We start from the raw sequence: 19,911 nt of genomic DNA on the forward strand, positions 1-19,911 counted from the left end.
TTTAAGGGAGAGAGAGAGAGAGAGCTCACCCCCATCCCCTTACCCAACCAACTCAAAAAGAAATCGAAGCAAAAGGGGGTTACATGCCTACCGGGCACTCTAACAATATGTAAACATGAAAGATCAGGTTTGTTACGTAAATGAAATGAAAAGCTGGCCGTAGTTAAAATGCCAGCATGAGCTGAGAGTCATTTTACAAGAAGAATGGAAAGATTGGTGGTCTGTGGGAATGTCCGAGTAAGTATTGCACACAGTAGAATGTTGTGGCACACCTAAACATGCGTATTGCTCCAAACACTCGTCGTGTTCGGCACCGCGCTGCTTTGCGGTGGATGTCCAAATAGCTTTTGTTTGACCTTTATTTATTTTTTATTTTATTTATTTTTTTGACCTCAGTTGCATGTAGGCTGCTTCAACCCTGAGTTGTTTTGCCTTTGTTTCTTTTTTTTCTTTTTTATATTTAGTCAAGTTTTGACTAAATATTTTAACATCGAGGGGGAATCGAAACGAGGGTCGTGGTGTATGTGCGTGTGTGTGTGCGTGTGTGTGTGTGTCTGTGTGTGTGTGTGTGTGTAGAGCGATTCAGACTAAACTACTGGACCGATCTTTATGAAATTTGACATGAGAGTTCCTGGGTATGAAATCCCCGAACGTTTTTTTCATTTTTTTGATAAATGTCTTTGATGACGTCATATCCGGCATTTCGTGAAAGTTGAGGCGGCACTGTCACGCCCTCATTTTTCAACCAAATTGGTTGAAATTTTGCTCAAGTACTCTTCGACGAAGCCCGGGGTTCGGTATTGCATTTCAGCTTGGTGGCTTAAAAATTAATTAATCACTTTGGTCATTAAAAATCGGAAAATTGTAAAAAAAAATAAAAATGTATAAAACGATCCAAATTTACGTTTATCTTATTCTCCATCATTTGCTGATTCCAAAAACATATAAATATGTTATATTCGGATTAAAAACAAGCTCTGAAAATTAAATATATAAAAATTATTATCAAATTTTTTTTTTCGAAATCAATTTAAAAACACTTTCATCTTATTCCTTGTCGGTTCCTGATTCCAAAAATATATAGATATGATATGTTTGGATTAAAAACACGCTCAGAAAGTTAAAACGAAGAGAGGTACAGAAAAGCGTGCTATCCTTCTCAGCGCAACGAATACCCCGCTCTTCTTGTCAATTCCACGTGCACTGCCTTTGCCACGGGCGGTGGAGTGACGATGCTACGAGTATACGGTCTTGCTGCGTTGCGTTGCGTTCAGTTTCATTCTGTGAGTTCGACAGCTACTTGACTAAATATTGTATTTTCGCCTTACGCGACTTGTTTTGTTTTTGTAAGGCGAGGGAGCATCCTTCTTCATTGGTCTTTTTTTCAATCACATCAAGTAATCATATCAAGTAACTTTTGTTTGAAAGGTTGTATGTGGAGCATGAAACACCAAGTTTGGATAGCTTTAAGCTGTTCTACTTTTTTTAAAAATTTTTTTTTACCTCTGATTCCCCAACAGTAAAGAAGAACCCATCTAGCAGTGTACGTAAAGACATGCAACTATTTGACATAAATATGTAATGAATGGTATTACTCGGCGGAAGGCCAGACTCTTTAAATATAAAGGACGATCGATAGAATTATATGCATTTTTGGACAATGATGGTTCAAGTTGCGTGCAGATGGATGCATCACCAAAGCCTTCAGGAAACACAAAAACCAGAGCGGTGATATCCCGAGCTTCAAATGCGTTCAATGAACCTTGAAAGCTCGCGAACGAGAGAGAAAGAGAGAGAGAGAGAGAGAGAGAGAGAGAGAGAGAGAGAGAGAGAGAGAGAGAGAGAGAGAGAGAGAGAGAGAGAGAGAGAGAGAGAGAGAGAGAGAGAGAGATGATGTTGTAGTTAATTAATTTTGACAACGCCATTGCTGTGATTACGAGAATTCCCGCTGGTTTGCATGCTGATATGAATTACCAGGACGCGCTCTTGCGTTCACTTCTTCTGCTTTTTGTTGGCGAAATAATATTGACTGAAAATAATGCTCTCTCTCTTATAAAACCTGGTTCAGAATCCAGTGTCCCATGACGTGAACTCATTTGTGTAACATTTCGTAATGCCAAAAATCGCGTAAAAATACTCGAGTAAGGAGATTAAGGAGTATAAAAACGTCAAAGGTTTTTTTTCCACTCACACACGCACTCACACACGTGGATTTTGTTTTTTAATTATGCAAACCTCTTTGGGAAACAGAACAACCAGTGAAGGGATTACCGGAGCTTTCTCAGTGGACTCTGCCCGTTCCATGGAACGTGAAAGCTCGAGAGAGAGAGAAAGAGAGAGAGTCTGAGTCTGAAGTTGTATTCGCTCTCGCGAAGGGGAGAGTGAGGGAGAAAGGAGACAATTCCGAAATCATGAGACAAATAAACCATGCACATCGATAACCCACAAGGTGGGGACTTTCGCGACTTGGTTTCCAGATCGCGTGGAATGTCAACAAGCCTGAGCACATTAGGAAAAGTCCCACAGTAGCCTGTGGTCTTGCAAACATGTTACTTTTTGACAAGTCTCTTGTCGAATGTTTGTTTTTCAATACAGTGTTCTAGATGGTCGAACGTGTAGCAAAGAGCTGTACGTGTACGTGTAGATATTGCGTCACCCGTGATTCACTTTTTTTTCCAATGTTCCAAATGCATACGTTGTTTTGCTCCCACCAAGACTGCAGATCTTGGCAAACGCGTGACGTAAAAACTAGATTTGATGACGTTACCCGTACACGTTCCCGTACACGTCATGGACAGTGCTGATCTAGATCTTGCTAATGTCGTTGCGAAATGTTTCGGCATATTCTTGCATACTTTTTTCCGCTCTTCGCATGTCATGATGTTGTTTCCATGGTCATGCCGACGTTGTCTAGTCGCTCTTGTATTCCTGCAATCACAGACAGAAGTGTATCCGTTTGGTCGGGAATAAGAGTGTCCGTCTCTACACGGGTGGGGGTACCTCCATAACCTGAACCATTTGTGGGTCTACTTTCAGCTGTCTGCTTGTTGGCATCATCTGTTGTTGACATCTGGTCGTCTTTTCTGTCTCCTTACCGAAAGGGAGAGAGAGAGAGAGAGAGAGAGAGGGAGAGAGAGAGAGAGAGAGAGGGAGAGGGAGAGGGAGAGAGAGAGAGGGAGAGAGGGAGAGGGAGAGAGGGAGAGGGAGAGACAGAGTAAGAGAGAGAGGGAGAGGGAGAGACAGAGAGACAGAGAGGGAGAGAGGGAGAGAGAGAGAGAGAGAGAGAGAGAGAGGGAGAGGGAGAGAGGGAGAGGGAGAGCTCACCCCCATCCCCTTACCCAGCGCAATGTGCATATTATATATATTATGTACAGGGTTTAGCCTGGGAGAAAAAGGCAATGGGACATTTGTTCCCCTCAACCAAATTCCGATGGGACATAGTCGAAGGCAAGAAGCGCCAGAGAGGCCTGTACGCGTTTTGACCAAAGATGCAAAATGGTGCAATATGGTGCCATCTGAGAATTAGCCGCTATATCTGTGAATGTGTGTGTGTGTGTGTGTGTGTGTGTGTGTGTGTTTGTTTGTGTGTGTGTGTGTGCGTGTGTGTGTGTGTGTGTGTGTGTGTGTGTGTGTGTGTGTAATCCGATGTAAAGTGTACATTTTGTGGCGCAGTGGTGCGTAATCTCAATGCGCCCTTTGACGCACTGAAGGGAATTGTGATGGGACATTTTCAGATTTAATGCGCTAATGGCGCAGGGCGCACTAGTAAATGAAACCCTGTATGTATATATATGTGCTCGGGACATCTTTTACCTAGCTATTGATTCGTAAATCCGTAACGTAAGGCTTGAAACTTGATACTTGGATGATCACACTCTGGAATACTGCTGTATTTCCTCTTTCTATTTCTATGCGTTGTACGATTGATTTGCTTCCTGCGTTCTTCGTTGAAGCTTTTACTTGCTATTATGTCATACAACTTGTGATCAATTGGATTGTTAATCATGATGAGGGCAATACAAGTTGGAGTGTTGTGTATTAAACTCACTGTTAAATGTCCTTGTTAATCATGATGGAGAGAATAATAGTTAAGAGTCGTGAATATGGAAAGGTAGATATAATAGGATGTTCCTCACTCCACTTTATTTTTGTGATTTGTTCGTTTACATGTTGTGAAAATCGATAATACAATGCCTTCGTGTGAGGCATTTGTGATGGTTGTTTTGTGTGGAAAAGTTGATACTCAGTTGTACGTATTCTCTCTTTCTCTATCTCTCTCACTCTCTCTCTGTTTCTCTCTCTCTCTCTCTCTCTCTCTCTCTCTCTCTCTCTCTCTCTCTCTCTCTCTCTCTCTCTCTCTCTCTCTCTCTCCTCCCCCTCTCTGCCTGTGTGTGTGTGTGTGTGTCTGTGTGTGTGTGTGTGTGTGTCTGTGTGTGTGTGTGTGTGTGTGTGTGTGTGCGTGCGTGTGTGTGTCTGTGTCTGTGTGTGTCTGTGTGTGTGCAGCCTTTGCTTTACGTTTTCAGTTCTACTCTGGACATATCAAAAGGACAGGTAGGCCAGAATAATACGCTTTCCCCCCTCTCTGTTTCTCTATGTTTATTCGTTCACACAACACGCATCTCATGTGCTTCACTCTTTGTCTGTTACAGAGCGAACGAAACGGCGTACAAGCTGCAGAACAGTCTCCTGGGATTAGCCACGACCTTGACCGGAGCAGGCATCATGGAAGAGGTCAGTGACTTTCGTGACCGTTGGTGTCGGTTGTTTGCTCACAACTAATGGCCAGCATACGTGACGGAGACTCTATAAGACTTTTTCCCCCCCTCTGTCTTCTCTTTCAGGAGGCAGAAACTGATGCTAGGCTGATCGGCCAGACTTGGCCATTAGTCTTTGATAGTTTTGTGTTGAGTTTGTGGTGTTTTTAAAGGCACAGTATTTCCCGTGAAAACAGTTCTGATCACGGCACTGTCTCAGATCTGCATAGGTTTTCATCTGGGATAAGACCATTATTTATGGGTCCAAATGGAGATATGGCATATATTATCCCGGACCGGCACGGTTGGCCTAGTGGTAAGGCGTCCGCCCCGTGATCGGGAGGTCTTGGGTTCGCACCCCGGCCGGGTCATACCTAAGACTTTAAAATTGGCAATCTAGTGGCTGCTCCGCCTGGCGTCTGGCATTATGGGGTTAGTGCTAGGACTGGTTGGTCCGGTGTCAGAATAATGTGACTGGGTGAGACACGAAGCCTGTGCTGCGACTTCTGTCTTGTGTGTGGCGCACGTTAAATGTCAAAGCAGCACCGCCCTGATATGGCCCTTCGTGGTCGGCTGGGCGTTAAGCAAACAAACAAACAAAATATATTATCCCGTGTAAAAACCTTTCCAGATCTGCTCACTGTCTCGGATCTTCATAGGATAAGTCCAGTGTGTACATGTCCAAATGGAGCGATTGCATTATCCCGTGTGTACACTTGTCCAGATCTGCTCACTGTCTCGGATCTTCATAGGCTTTCACCTAGGATAAGTCCAGTGTGTACATGTCCAAATGGAGCGATTGCATTATCCCGTGTGTACACTTGTCCAGATCTGCTCACTGTCTCGGATCTTCATAGACTTTCATCTGGGATAAGACCATTGTGTATATGTCCAAATGGAGCGATTGCATTATCCCGGGTATACACTTGTCCAGATCTGCTCACTGTCTCGGATCTTCATAGGCTTTCACCTAGTTTGTTTGTTTGTTTGCTTAACGCCCAGCCGACCACGAAGGGCCATATCAGGGCGGTGCTGCTTTGACATATAACGTGCGCCACACACAAGACAGAAGTCGCAGCACAGGCTTCATGTCTCACCCAGTCACATTATTCTGACACCGGACCAACCAGTCCTAGCACTAACCCCATAATGCCAGACGCCAGGCGGAGCAGCCACTAGATTGCCAATTTTAAAGTCTTAGGTATGACCCGGCCGGGGTTCGAACCCACGACCTCCCGATCACGGGGCGGACGCCTTACCACTAGGCCAACCGTGCCGGTCTTTCACCTAGGATAAGTCCAGTGTGTATATGTTCAAATGTGCATTATCCCGAGTAAAAAACCTGTCCAGATGTGAGATTGTGAGCCGAATCGTTCACATGAGAAGGGCTGTACCTTTAGGCATGTGTGCGCATTGCATGGTGTATCTCAAGCAAGACTAAGCATTAAACTACAAAAGATTGTTATGGATGTGTCTTTCTTGGTCCCAAGACTGAGCGGCCCACACCCTAGCATTAGTCTGATGGGTTTTGAGAACACTAACTGCTTACTCTTTTAGATCTACCTGGGCTTTTACATGGGGAAAAGACCAATTCTCCACTTGTAAACATACCAAAAATCAACATCCTGACTGCCTCCTGTGCAGAGTTGGTCTTATTTGACTAATTGATAAGTCACGATGTTGGTGTTTGATATTTTGTCCAAGTGTAGGGATGGTCTTATCCCTCGCCTGGCCAGGTCTGAGCCCTTCTCTCCCCCCCTCCCCCTATTGCTTGACAGCAGTAGATGAACTACAAGTGGCCGTGCTCCTGAAGTGAAAGACAAAGCTGGTTAACTGCGAATGACAAGAAAAGCACACAATTTCACCGAACGAACCCCGCACCAAACCATCCAGAAATAAAATGTTTCTAGCAAGCGCTGTACAGTATTGTCTTGTCTGAGCTGGTTGGGGTTTAGACACATTTCACGAAGGAGTGTCGCCAGCGTCACATCAGACAGAATTAGCCCAGTTTTGAGTCGCAAGCCGCACTTTTATTGCTGATTGCTGTCGTGTGTCGGAGTAGGACTGGTCGGAGATCGGTGTGTTTAGTCTTTCTTGTCGGTATTAAAGCGAGCCAATTACAGGGGATCATCTCTGATTAACCGCAGGTGTTTCATTACTTGTCCAATTTCCTCCTCCGTACTGATAATGAGTGTGTGTGTTTTATCTGATCAGTTGATGCATGATCTGTTGTAATGGAAGCGATGGTAATCGGATGATGAAAGTTTGATCGTGGTTTCATGATTGTGATTTTTTGTACTTCCTGGTGTGCGTGTGTGTGTGTGTGTGTGTGTGTGTGTAGTGTGTGTGTGTGTGTTTGTGTAGTGTGTGTGTGTGTGTGTGTACGTGTATGAGTGTGTGTGTGTGTGTGTGTGTGTGTGTGTGTGTACGTGTATGTGTGTACGTGTATGTATGTGTACGTGTGTGTGTGTGTGTGTGCGTGTGTGCGTGCGTGTGTGTGTGTGTATGTGTGTGTGTGTGTGTGTGTGTGTGAAAGAGAGAGAGATAGAACAATTGATATAACATTGATATTATTATTATCAATCAATCACTTCCCTCCTTGTGACAATGCTGATAGCTGAGCTATTTTTGTGTGAGAAATAATACGTACACTACTGCTAATTATCATATGGTCTGTTATCAATGTAATCAAAAGGATCTGATTACATTTGTGAGTGTATCATTATGATTATGTGACAGTATTGCTGCTACTTCTGAATTTATGAATCAACAAAGTGCTGTCATTGCAATTATTTGTGAAATGAACGGCCAATTATCTAATTCTGCATCACTTAAAAAAAAAAGGATGAGTGAAACTGAACTGATGTGTAGAATAAGAGATCTTTATTTGCACTCTTGTGTCCGTGATGGTGTATATTATTGGTCATTGAGTGTATGATAATATTGATTTTCTAACATTATTAAGTTTGATTATTATGAATTTCGAATTGTGACTATGCTCATGGCTGAGCTATCTTTTTTTGTGTGTGAGAACAAAGTACGTACACTTCCTCTGATTATCATATGGTTGGTTAACAATGTAATCAAAAGGGGTTGATTACATTTGTAAGTGCATCAATATGATTATATGACGGTGTTGCTGCTATTTCTGAATTTAAGGATCAACGGATTCCTGACATTGTAATTCTCTTTGAATTTTAGTAGCAATTTATTTAATTCTTCATCAATTGTCAGTGAACTTATGAGTTCGACTGAATTGATGTGTTGACTAAGCTAATAAGAGGTGGTTTTTTTCACCTTGTGTATGTGGTGGTATATAGATTTGGAAATAGAGTGTCTGACAATATTGGGTTGCTGACATTATTCAGTTTTATTATTACGAATTCGGAATTGTTAGTATAACATTTATAATTATTGTTATTATACACCTGTATTTTTTTTTTCAAATTGCAAGCAACTTTTCAACAGGCTTGCATAGTCTGTGAAAAAGTGGTCACTTTTCATTACTTTCTTTTCGTCATTATTTAAAAAAAAAAGTAAAAGTAAAAAGCTTTGAAATTATAAACATTACCATGACTTCAACTAAAACATCTTGGCCGAATAAGGAAGGGCTTCGCATAGGACACCTGAATATTAATCATTTATATAACAAAATGACTGATGTTTCAAATGTACTTTTTAATTCTGGAAAAAGTTTTCATATGTTTGGTTTTTCTGAATCCAGACTATCAGATAATGTGTTAGACTCTGACATCATTGTTCCAGGATATACTCTTATTCGTAATGATCCTGTTAAGGAGAATGAAACAGGCATTACTGTTTACATAAGTGAATCAGTTACATATAAACGACTACCTCATCTTGAGGTTCTTGGAGTTGAATCAATATGGATTGAAGTTAAATTAAAAAGATCTCCGCCCTTACTGTTAGGATTTATTTATAGAAACCCTTCTGAAAGAGTAAATTGGGCAGATAACTTTACTATTATGATGGACTCTGCAACACTGGATTCTAAAGAAATCTTGCTCTTAGGAGATTTTAATATTGATTTACTGAAGCCACATAAAAATTGGAATGATAAAATTAATAGCTTTGATTTGCAACAAATGGTTCAGTTACCCACTAGGGTCATGGCTGTTTCTAAAACTCTTATTGATCATATTTATGTGTCAGAAAAACAAAATATTATTGAAACATGCGTTCCTATTTTATCCTGCAGTGATCATTATCCAGTGTGTCTTACCTGGTCAAGGAAAGGTATTAAAATCCCTAAAGCTGGACATAAAACTGTAACTTATCGTCGTTTCTCGCGTTTTAATAAAAATGATTTTCTCTCTGATTTAATTCACAGTCCTCTTTCTGAAGTCTATAGCTTTCAGAATCCTGATAAAGCTTTGGAGCATTGGTATAATATTTTTATTTCTATTTATGATAAACATGCACCATTAATTACGCACAGAGTTAGACATATTGAGAAACCAAATATCTGATCAAGAAACAGAAGATGCTGCAAACCACAGGGATTATTTGAAAGCAAAGGGTGATTTTGAAGGATATAAACGGCAAAGAAATAATGTAAGTTCCCTAAAAAGAACTAAAAAGAAAAACTATTTCACTGAACTAGTGTCATCTAAACAAGATTCAAAATCAATTTGGAAAGCCATTAATTTATTAACAAACAAGCGTTCTAATTCTCACCCTACTGCCATGAAAAATATTTCTGCTGATAAACTTAATTTACATTTTTCTACAGTGGGGCAAAAAGTTATTCCTATTGATAGAACACAAGAAAATGATTTAAATACCTTAATAGATCATTGCAAATCTAAGAGAATAGAGGCAGAAATGCCGCTACAACACATGACTGTGTCTGAAGTTTACTTTGCACTTGTTCATCTTAAACAAACAGGAACCCGGGGTGTAGATAGAATAGACAGTAAAATATTGAAAATAGCTGCTCCTGTAATCACAGACACCTTGACATACATTTACAACTTATGCATTACCACCTCTTATTTTCCAACAGCATTTAAGCAAGCTAAGGTGATCCCTCTGTTTAAATCAGGTGATCCTTCTGATCCCTCTAATTACAGGCCTATTTCAATCTTATCACCACTTTCAAAACCCTTGGAAAAACATATATATAAACATGCCCTAGCACATTTTGATAAAAACAATTTATTCCATCCAAATCAATCTGGTTTTCGCAAAAAGCACTCATGTCATACAGCTCTTATAAATCTAATTGATCAATGGCTAACCAACATAAATTCCAACAAATTTTCTGCAGCACTGTTTGTGGATTTTGCAAAGGCGTTCGATGTTATTGATCATTCTCTTCTCATCAGGAAATTGTCAATATATGGCATGCAATGCACCACCATTAATATTCTTGAATCTTTTCTTTTAAATAGAAAACAAATTACATTTACTAATGCATCATATTCAAATGAAAGTACTTTGAAATACGGGGTCCCACAGGGATCTGTTTTAGGCCCGTTATTGTTCTCCATTTATGTCAATGTATACGTAATAACTGTGAATTGTTTGCAGATGACACTACTATTCATTCTAGTCACCATTCCATAAATTATTTGTCAAAAACTCTCCAAGAAAGCATTGATGCACTCCTGAATTGGTCAGAGTTAAACCATATGTCTCTTAACCATACAAAAACTAAATTTATGCTAATAACCACAAGACAGAAACGACAAAATCTATTATCAAGCATTCCACCTCTTTATATTAAAAATCAAGTATTGGAAGAAGTGTCTCACCATAAAGTCCTTGGTGTAAAGATTGATAATAATTTATCATGGCATGATCACATTGATTACATCTGTAAGATTGCTTCCCAAAAAATATATCAGTTATCAAAAATAAAACATTTCTTGAATTTCCACTCGCGAAAGATTTTTTTTTACAATCACATCTTGTCAAATATTGATTATGCATCCACTCTATGGGATTGTGCAAGTGCTAATGTTTTGAAACCTTTAGCCAGTCTTCACAGAAGAGCAGTTAAGCTTATAATGCTAAAAAAATCACACTCCTTCAGAATCTGATTATAAAAATTTGCAAGTATTACCATTTCAAAAAAGATTAATGTATAATAAAGGTGTTATGATGCATAAAGTGATGTCAGGATATGCACCGGAGACATTACGTGATAATTTTATTTTGAACTATAACAGACTAAAAATCATAACACCGACTCCACGTATTGACCTTTTCAAATCAAGCCTTCTTTATTCAGGTGCGGTCCTATGGAACTCACTGCCTATTTTTCTTAAGCATAAAACAAACACAGACAGCTTCAAAAAAATTATATGTCACACATAATGCAACTAAACATGTGCTGAATGGTTCACCAATTCATTTAAAATGTATGTGCATGTTAAACAAAGTTATAATAATATGCAGATCTAAATTAATTTATGTTAAAAATTGACACTTGGAAATTGTACTTAAAATGCAGCATGACAATTTATTTTTTAAAATTGTATCTGTATATACAGTTATAATGTATTAAGTTTGATGTGATAGTTCTTTGATTATATTGTTTTCTGTTCTTGTTGACCCTATATTAGGGCGAGGGCTGGATGTAAAAAAGCAATATTCTTGCTTATCTATTACCCTCGATAATAAAGATGTTGTCTTGTCTTGTCTTGTCTTGTCTTGTCTTGTCTCTCTCTCTCTTTTTCTCTTTCTCTCTCTCTCTCTTTCTCTCTCTTTCTCTCTCACTTTCTCTCTCTCTCTCTTTCTCTCTCTTTCTCTCTCACTTTCTCTTTTTCTCTCTTTCTCTCTCTCTCTTTCTCTCTCTCTCTCTTTCTCTCTTTCTCTCTCTCTCTTTCTCTCTTTCTCTCTCTCTCTCTCTCTTTTCTCTCTCTGTCTCTTTTCTCTCTCTCTGTCTTCTCTCTCTCTCTTTTTTTCTCTCTCTCTCTTTCTCTCTTTTCTCTTGCTCTCTTTTCTCTTTCTCTCTCTTTCTCTCTCTTTTCTCTCTCTCTTTTCTCTCTCTCTCTCTCTTTTTTCTCTCTCTCTCTTTCTCTCTCTCTCTCTCTCTCTCACACCCCCCCCTTCTCTCTCGCCCACACAAACGTGATAGAATTAGATGGACACAAATCTTTTTTGCCAACACAGACGGTCTGCGGGAAGGGAGATTACCCAGAGATGTGCGCAGCGGTGGACAATATTTACTGTCCGGCCCGCATCATCACAACCCGATTAGGCTCTGTCTCGATGGACCACGGTATGAGGGCTGTTCTAAAAGACTTTTTGATTCATGTAACGTTGGGGTTTGGAGGGATAGGAGTAAGAATGGCGAAGGTTTGTTCCCAGTTTTGGAACTCATGTTAGGGGTCAGTGGAAGCCAAAAGAATTATATGTGACCCTCCACCACGGAATGAGTCGCATGTTACCTCGCGCGGTTCTGCGCTAGGCTTAATATAGGTCTGGTAACAGTGTGAGGGTCACCTTAGTCACAGGCTTATAATTCAAAAAGTTTTCGCTCTTTTCTAAAACGGTTTTCACCACTGGATAGAGCATAAACAAACTCTTTAGGAAAATGTAAAAATATGAAAATCATGCAAAGGTGACATGCGACTCATTCTGTGGTGGAGGATCACATATCGTAATTTGTCCGAAGGAAACAAACAAACATGAAAAACACCCAAATCATCAACCACGAGTACATCGACGTAATGGTATTTGCAGTAGACAGACATACACATATTTATGAAAATAAGGAACTTTAATTAGCTGAATGGGCGTTGAATTCCATCTCTACATTAATATGGCAAGAATTGCTTTCCGTTTATTTGTTTGGTTTACGTATTTACTGTATGTCCTTACTGCGAAAGCACGACCATGTCCATCTCCACCAATCTGTCCAACAAATATTTTTCAGTCTGCACAGGAAGCAGCGATTCTGTTGATTTATGGTACATATTTTAGTGATGGATATGACTGCCAACACGACAATGAATGTAGCTTTAAAAAAAAATGATGTGTTGTTTATTTATTGACATATAATTATACAAAACATACAACAATCAGTGCAGGGTATATCGTTCCGTTGAAAAAGTTACTTGGGCATGTTAGTTGATAAAACATTTCAGAATCAAAAAACAAGAAAGATATGTTGTTGGAACGTGTAATTATTGACACAACAAAACGTTACGTTCACATATACATCGACCCAGCGGTCTTGTAAGTGCACAGACCAACACTAATCAGACAAAACTTATCTTGAAAAAATGTTCGGCCGCTTGCAGGGAAGACGCAAGCGAATGAGGCAAGGATTAATGACGAAAAACATTTCGCGGTGATGGGTGGGGGCTATCACGCGTTGGGCAGTGCAGGATGTCTTGTTTTTCATGCAGAAAGTAATGTGAGGTTTAAAATATAATGACTTCCGTATCGTTAAGGGGTAGAGAAATGTCAAAATGATTGATTTGCGAGCGGAAACGTTTGATCAGGTTGTTTGCATAAGTATGACGACCTAATTCTCAGGGAAAATGAGTGTCGGTCTACGTTTACTTATAGATAGGACCTGGTAATAACTAAGATCAATGTACAGACAGATGAGCCCTATCTCTGTGTCTTTTATCCGAATGAAAAAACAATAGTTCACCATCATGTTCCTCCCTGTCCCTCCCTGTCTCACTCTCATCTCTCTCTCTTTATCTCTCTCTCTGTCTCTGTCTCTCTCTCTCTCTCTCCCTCTGTCTCTATGTCTCTGTCTCTCTGTCTCTCTGTCTCTCTCTCTCTCTCTCTGTCTCCCTGCCTCTGTCTGTCTGTCTCCGTGTCGGTCGGTCTCCCTCACCCCATTCTCTCTATCTCTTTAGACTCTCTCTTACCAAAGCCCTCGCCCTCCTCACCACCCCCTCCCTCACGCACACACATAAACTCAATCTTCTACCCCGAGGTTTGGACTTGAGAAAGAAAAAAAAGTCGTGAAAGTTAAAATTAGAATTTAAAGCCACCCCGCCTCCAAACCCATTTCTACATCTCACGTTTCTGAGGACACCAAGTTCGTGCAGGGTCAGCTAGCTGCCATTCCGATGCACCAACATCTTGCATCATAGCGATTTTTGTAAAATTCACAAAGACCAGTTTGTGTAATGAGTACTCATGCCTCATTGTCCTGTCATTCATGAATGCCAGTTTTGTATCCCAATTTTCCTCCGAAAACGGCGTATGGCTGCCTAAATGGCAGGGTAAAAAACGGTCATACACGTAAAATTCCACTCGTGCAAAAAACACGAGTGTACATGGGAGTTTCAGCCCACGAACGCAGAAGAAGAAGAAGAAGTATCCCAATTGCCAAAACACCGTAACAATCGTCCTTAAATGTATGCGTGTCAGTTTTGTATCATCATTCATGCCTTCAAAAACACCATAACGACTGTCATGGAATTCATGAATACCAGTTTTGCATCATGACTTCTATAACACGAAAACAATCGTCATCAAATTAAAGAATACCAATTCTGTGTCAGGAGTTCGCATACACTACAATACCTGTTTTCTAAATCATGAATGCCATGCAGCTACCCACACAGAGAAGTTATGTTTATGCCGGAGTCTGTTCGTGTCTGCCACACTGCGGACGCGTTGAAATAATGCTTTGTTTCAAGAAAGTGCTTACGCACTATTCAGATACATGTACTATTTTTCCCTTTTCCTTACTTTTCTTTCCTTTTTGCACTGAAGATACCTCAGGGGTAAATATAGACCTACTGACAGTGATCGGGAAAGCTTATATACTTACACTTATTTGAAGCGTCTCGTCAGACAGTAGTGATTTGATCGTCGCCGTAGGACAATGAAGTTATCTTTCTCAGGAAGAACCAAATATGATAAAAGTACGAGCCCATTGCATGGACTAGAACACAGGCGTCAGCAAAAGCGGCTTGTAACAATGGAATATCTTAAACATGAAGAAGAGAGAATGCTTCATGTCCTACAGGCTAAATACTTTGCCTCTTAAGGACAAGATATGGGTTATATGATACGAGTTTGATGCCTTCACTGCTATTGACGAGATACACAAGTGTATGCGTGTTTAGGTGGTATCAGCCATCTGCACATATGGCAGAATGACCGAGGTCTTTTACGTGCCATTGTGGTGACACGGGGATGGGACATGGCTTCCGTCTCAGGGTCTTCACATAAAGTTGACCCGTGTCCGTCCCGGCCCGAATTCGAACCTGCGACCTTCCGCTCACAAGTCCAGTGCTCTACCAACTGAGCTGTCTGGATATTAGCAGGCATAGTCAGCACTCTGTAGAAAATGTAGCTTTACTAATATCTTCAGTTGCTACATGTAAAACCTCCAAAAAATAGAATTAAAAAAAACCATCTTCAGTCGCTAGAACGAAAGTGAGTGCTGCTGCACTTATGACATGAATTCAATACCAGCAAACTGGCCTTAATACAGAGGAATAAGGGACGTAACCGAACAATTACAGCTTATTACAAGATGGAATTTGTGACGGTCCACCACGAAACCAGTCTTAAGTCGCACCAGACGAAAGCGAGTTAGCGTGGGGAAAAGGCACTGAGGGTCTATCTGGGTGAAATTCACTTTTTTGCAGAAACGTGTTCTGTAGACCCCAAATTACATGACAACCAAACAAATATGCCAAAATCAATCGCTAAATAGTTAAATTATTGGATTTAAATGCAATACATTCATCAAAAAAGTCCAGCATGACATCAAAATGCCTCACTTTGACCGATAATTTGCTTAGTGTATCCCTGACAGGGCCCCAACAAGTTTGGTACCGTCGGAAAGCTTATTGCATCAGCTTTCCCGCCCTGCTGTGCAGTGGTTAAAAATACCCGTCCACTTCCTCCAAATAAGGAAATCGTGACGTAAACAAACTTTAAGATTGAACCAATCAGCTTTGTCTGCCTTCCAAAAAGGACTAGCAACGGCCTCCTCATTGGTCAAATCAGTCCAGGGGGAAGTAACACAGTTTGATTTCCGTTCGCTGAACGAAACCAAAACAATGACTGACGTACGCCGATTGACAGCGCTTCTCAACTGCGATTCGCTTGAAAATAACCGCGAACTCCAAGATTTGTTGTTGGATTTCTTTGCCGAAGACGTTGCTGGATTCAGTGACTCCGATTCTCATGCCGAAATATGTGACGCTTGCTGAATATGCGGACGAAGAGGAGACAGACCGTCCGCTCGTCAGTGTCAAAAACACCGTTGGCGTTTCTAATGGCACTGCATCAACTGCAAGAACACACGTAGTTGAGGCGAGTTGGAGAGGAGATGACTTTGTGATGGAGGTGCATGCTGCAGTTCGTTAATTGCAACAGGGCTGTGATGTGCTCGAGAGAACTCGCCTTCGTTGCTGCAAAGCCAATGGAACTGGCTGCAAACAGATTAAAGTTCCCGACGCTGCACCCAGAAATACTCGTCGTGGATGTATCACCCAGTTTGATCCGGAGGAAATTGTAGCTCTACAGCTCTCAGTGCAAGACATGTGACATGTATAAAGGTGAGGTTGGAGGTGGTGTCAACATTGATGTGCAAGAGCTTTTGTGGTGAACAGACTGTCACAGTGGAGGAGTTCCTGTGTTTGGGATCTACATTCTGATAGATAGGCTACGTATTCCTATTGGATGCCAACAGGCAACAAAGTGATTGATACAAGTAAGTTGATTTTGCTCAAGTGTTTGTCAAACTAATGGACAAAAACGTAGGTGAGATGCATGTAACCTCTTTATTCCTGATAATGACAGTGAAAATGTTTGCTGATGTGTATGACCTGTATTTGACTGTTTTCCTCCACATGTATGATGTAAACAAAGCCTTCAAAAATGGTGATAATTGTTCTTTTAACCCTTCGTTTTGCATTTAAATGATGCATGAAAGATCAAAGTACACTTGTGCAACATTTGGAAGGGTGAGGTTAATTTTCAACCCCCGTTGCTAAGGAAAATGTGAAGCTGGTGCCTTCCAAAACTTTCAAGCCCGATTTCTCAAAATGGCCGCCGGTCAACTTCTTTCATAAAAATGGCCGTAATATCGTTATTTATTGACCTAGAGCTTTAATTTTTTTTTCTAAACATCCAGGAAAGACTAACAATTTCAAAATAATAACTAACTCAAATCATCCAAATTTCGACTTAAGACTGATTTTGTGATGGACTGTCACATTTGAAGCGGGCAAATTTCACAGTTTTATGGACCGAGTGGCTTGAAAATAGAAAAGACAAAGTTCGGATCCTAACGGGATGCAATAACGCAGACTTATTGTTATTTTATGATTCTCAACCTGAAGTCAACACTATTTTAGGCTCAGCACTGAAAAACCAGAATGAGGTCCCTCCATTTGCCGCACGTTTCATGGCTGGGAAATGCGGGAGAAAAAAACAGCTTATTCCTGCAGTGTCAAGGCCTGTTTGGCTGGTCTTGAGTTCATGATGCTGCACTCATGACTTGCTGGAACGAAAGTCAGTGCTAGCACATCGAGGATTTTGTGTTTGTTTTGAAGCCGTTGTTTTCTTCGGCACAGATGCAAATGTGGACCCTTTTGTCTGCCTCTGTCCTTTGTCTTCTGTCTTGAATTTCACGGAGGCATTTTGCAAGCGGAATGTGAGATGTTTTTATGAAGGAACTGCTCGGACCGTAAATCAATTTGAGCCAGAAAGAACAAACAAGTCGCGTAAGGCGAAATTACTACATTTAGTCAAGCTGTGTAACTCACAGAATGAAACTGAATGTAGTCCGCCGCTAGTGCAAAAGGCAGTGAAAGTGACGAGCCTGTTTGGCGCGGTAGCGGTTGCGCTGTGCTTCATAGCACGCTTTACTGTACCTCTCTTCGTTTTAACTTTCTGAGCGTGTTTTTAATCCAAACATATCATATCTATATGTTTTTGGAATCAGGAACCGACAAGGAATACGATGAAATAGTTTTTAAAACGATTTCGGAAATTTAATTTTGATCATAATTTTTATATTTTTAATTTTCAGAGCTTGTTTTTAATCCAAATATAACATATGTATATGTTTTTGGAATCAGAAAATGACGAAGAATAAGATGAAATTGTTTTTGAATCGTTTAATAAAACAATAATTTTAATTACAAGTTTCCGATTTTTAATGACCAAACTCACTCATTAGTTTTTAAGCCACCAAGCTGAAATGCAATACCAAACCCCAGGCTTCGTCGAAGATTGCTTTGCCAAAATTTCAATCAATTTAATTGACCAATGAGGGTGTGACAGTGCCGCCTCAACTTTTACAAAAAGCCGGATATGACGTCATCAAAGGTATTTATCGAAAAAAAAGAAAACAACGCCCGGGGATATCATACCCAGGAACTCTCATGTCAAATTTCATAAAGATCAGCCTAGTAGTTTAGTCTGAATCGCTCTACACACACACACGCACAGACAGACAGACAGACAGACAGACAGACAGACACACACACACACACCCGCACACACACACACACACACACACACACACACACGCACGCACGCACACACATACGCCACGACCCTCGTCTCGATTCCCCCCTCTATGTTAAAACATTTAGTCAAAACTTGACTAAATGTAAACAAGTCGCGTAAGGCGAAATTACTACATTTAGTCAAGCTGTGGAACTCACAGAATGAAACTGAACGTAGTCCGTCGCTAGTGCAAAAGGCAGTGAAAGTGACGAGCCTGTTTGGCGCGGTAGCGGTTGCGCTGTACTGTGCTTAATAGCACGCTTTACTGTACCTCTCTTCGTTTTAACTTTCTGAGCGTGTTTTTAATCCAAACATATCATATCTATATGTTTTTGGAATCAGGAACCGACAAGGAATAAGATAAAATAGTTTTTAAAACGATTTCGGAAATTTAATTTTGATCATAATTTTTATATTTTTAATTTTCAGAGCTTGTTTTTAATCCAAATATAACATATGTATATGTTTTTGGAATCAGAAAATGACGAAGAATAAGATGAAATTGTTTTTGGATCGTTTAATAAAACAATAATTTTAATTACAAGTTTCCGATTTTTAATGACCAAACTCACTCATTAGTTTTTAAGCCACCAAGCTGAAATGCAATACCAAACCCCGGCCTTCGTCGAAGATTGCTTTGCCAAAATTTCAATCAATTTAATAGAAAAATGAGGGTGTGACAGTGCCGCCTCAACTTTTACAAAAAGCCGGATATGACGTCATCAAAGGTATTTATCGAAAAACAAATGTCCGGGGACATCATTACCAGGAACTCTCATGTCAAATTTCATAAAGATCGGCCCAGTAGTTTAGTCTGAATCGCTCTACACACACACGCACAGACAGACAGACAGACAGACACACACACACACATACACCACGACCCTTGTCTCGATTCCCCCTCTATGTTAAAACATTTAGTCAAAAACTTGACTAAATGTAAAAAGAGAGAGAAACAAAGTCAGAAAAAGTAGTGCATTGTCTGCAGCTGCATAATCAGCATTTCTTAATTTTTACGGTGCATATTAAGTTACAAGAAAATTAATTGTTTTGAAATGTATATATATGAGCAAAAACGACACCATGCATGCATAAAAAGTGAGTATGTGGAAACAAAGGCTATCACCATTGACGCATTTTGCAGTGAGATGAACGAAAGCAATGAAGCTCTATGTCTGTCTAGAGCTCTGTCTGCCTGTCTCTGTTTGTGACTGTAAATGAATGGGGGGGGGGGGGGGGGGTGTCATGTGACCTGCTTTGGGGAGGATAAAGTGTGGAAATAAGTGTCTTGTCTAAAAATGATTTTGCAACAGGTCTTGCGATATGACCAGCGAGGGATATTTTACAGGGATAGTCTAAAACTTGATACGGCCCATCACTTTAGAAAATAGGTAGCTGGGTGGAAAGTGCTTTTCAAATGAATGTTGACGTGAAAATGGGTTTTAAAGTGCAGAGCAGCGATTTTCACAGGATGCGGTTTTCAGATAGAGATGGACACTGAAATGGCAAGTTGGAGTAAAAAATGGGTCGGGAAAAAGGTGGAAAGAAATGTCCAGGAAAATAGCTGGCGGGGTGGAACATTGGGGAACGAAGCATACATGGCATGAAAAGTGGACGTCGCGTCGAAGATGCTTTTTTGAAAACAGTGATTGTGTGCAGATTTCACCACGGCATGTGCGTT

At 40.4% G+C, this 19,911-nt stretch overlaps 1 protein-coding gene across 1 annotated transcript in view; it reads left to right on the forward strand.

Moving 5' to 3' along the window:
• The window catches only part of LOC138965574 (voltage-dependent calcium channel subunit alpha-2/delta-3-like), a 315,504-nt gene that overhangs the window by 97,044 nt on the left and 198,549 nt on the right, over nucleotides 1–19,911 (forward strand). Inside the window, exon 2 of the mRNA XM_070337759.1 lies at nucleotides 4,650–4,731. Within this exon, the coding sequence (XP_070193860.1) occupies nucleotides 4,650–4,731 (82 nt within the window). The remainder of the gene's footprint in view (nucleotides 1–4,649; nucleotides 4,732–19,911) is intronic.

Source organism: Littorina saxatilis, linkage group LG4 (genome assembly GCF_037325665.1).
Source record: "Littorina saxatilis isolate snail1 linkage group LG4, US_GU_Lsax_2.0, whole genome shotgun sequence".
Taxonomy (NCBI): Eukaryota; Metazoa; Mollusca; class Gastropoda; order Littorinimorpha; family Littorinidae; genus Littorina; species Littorina saxatilis.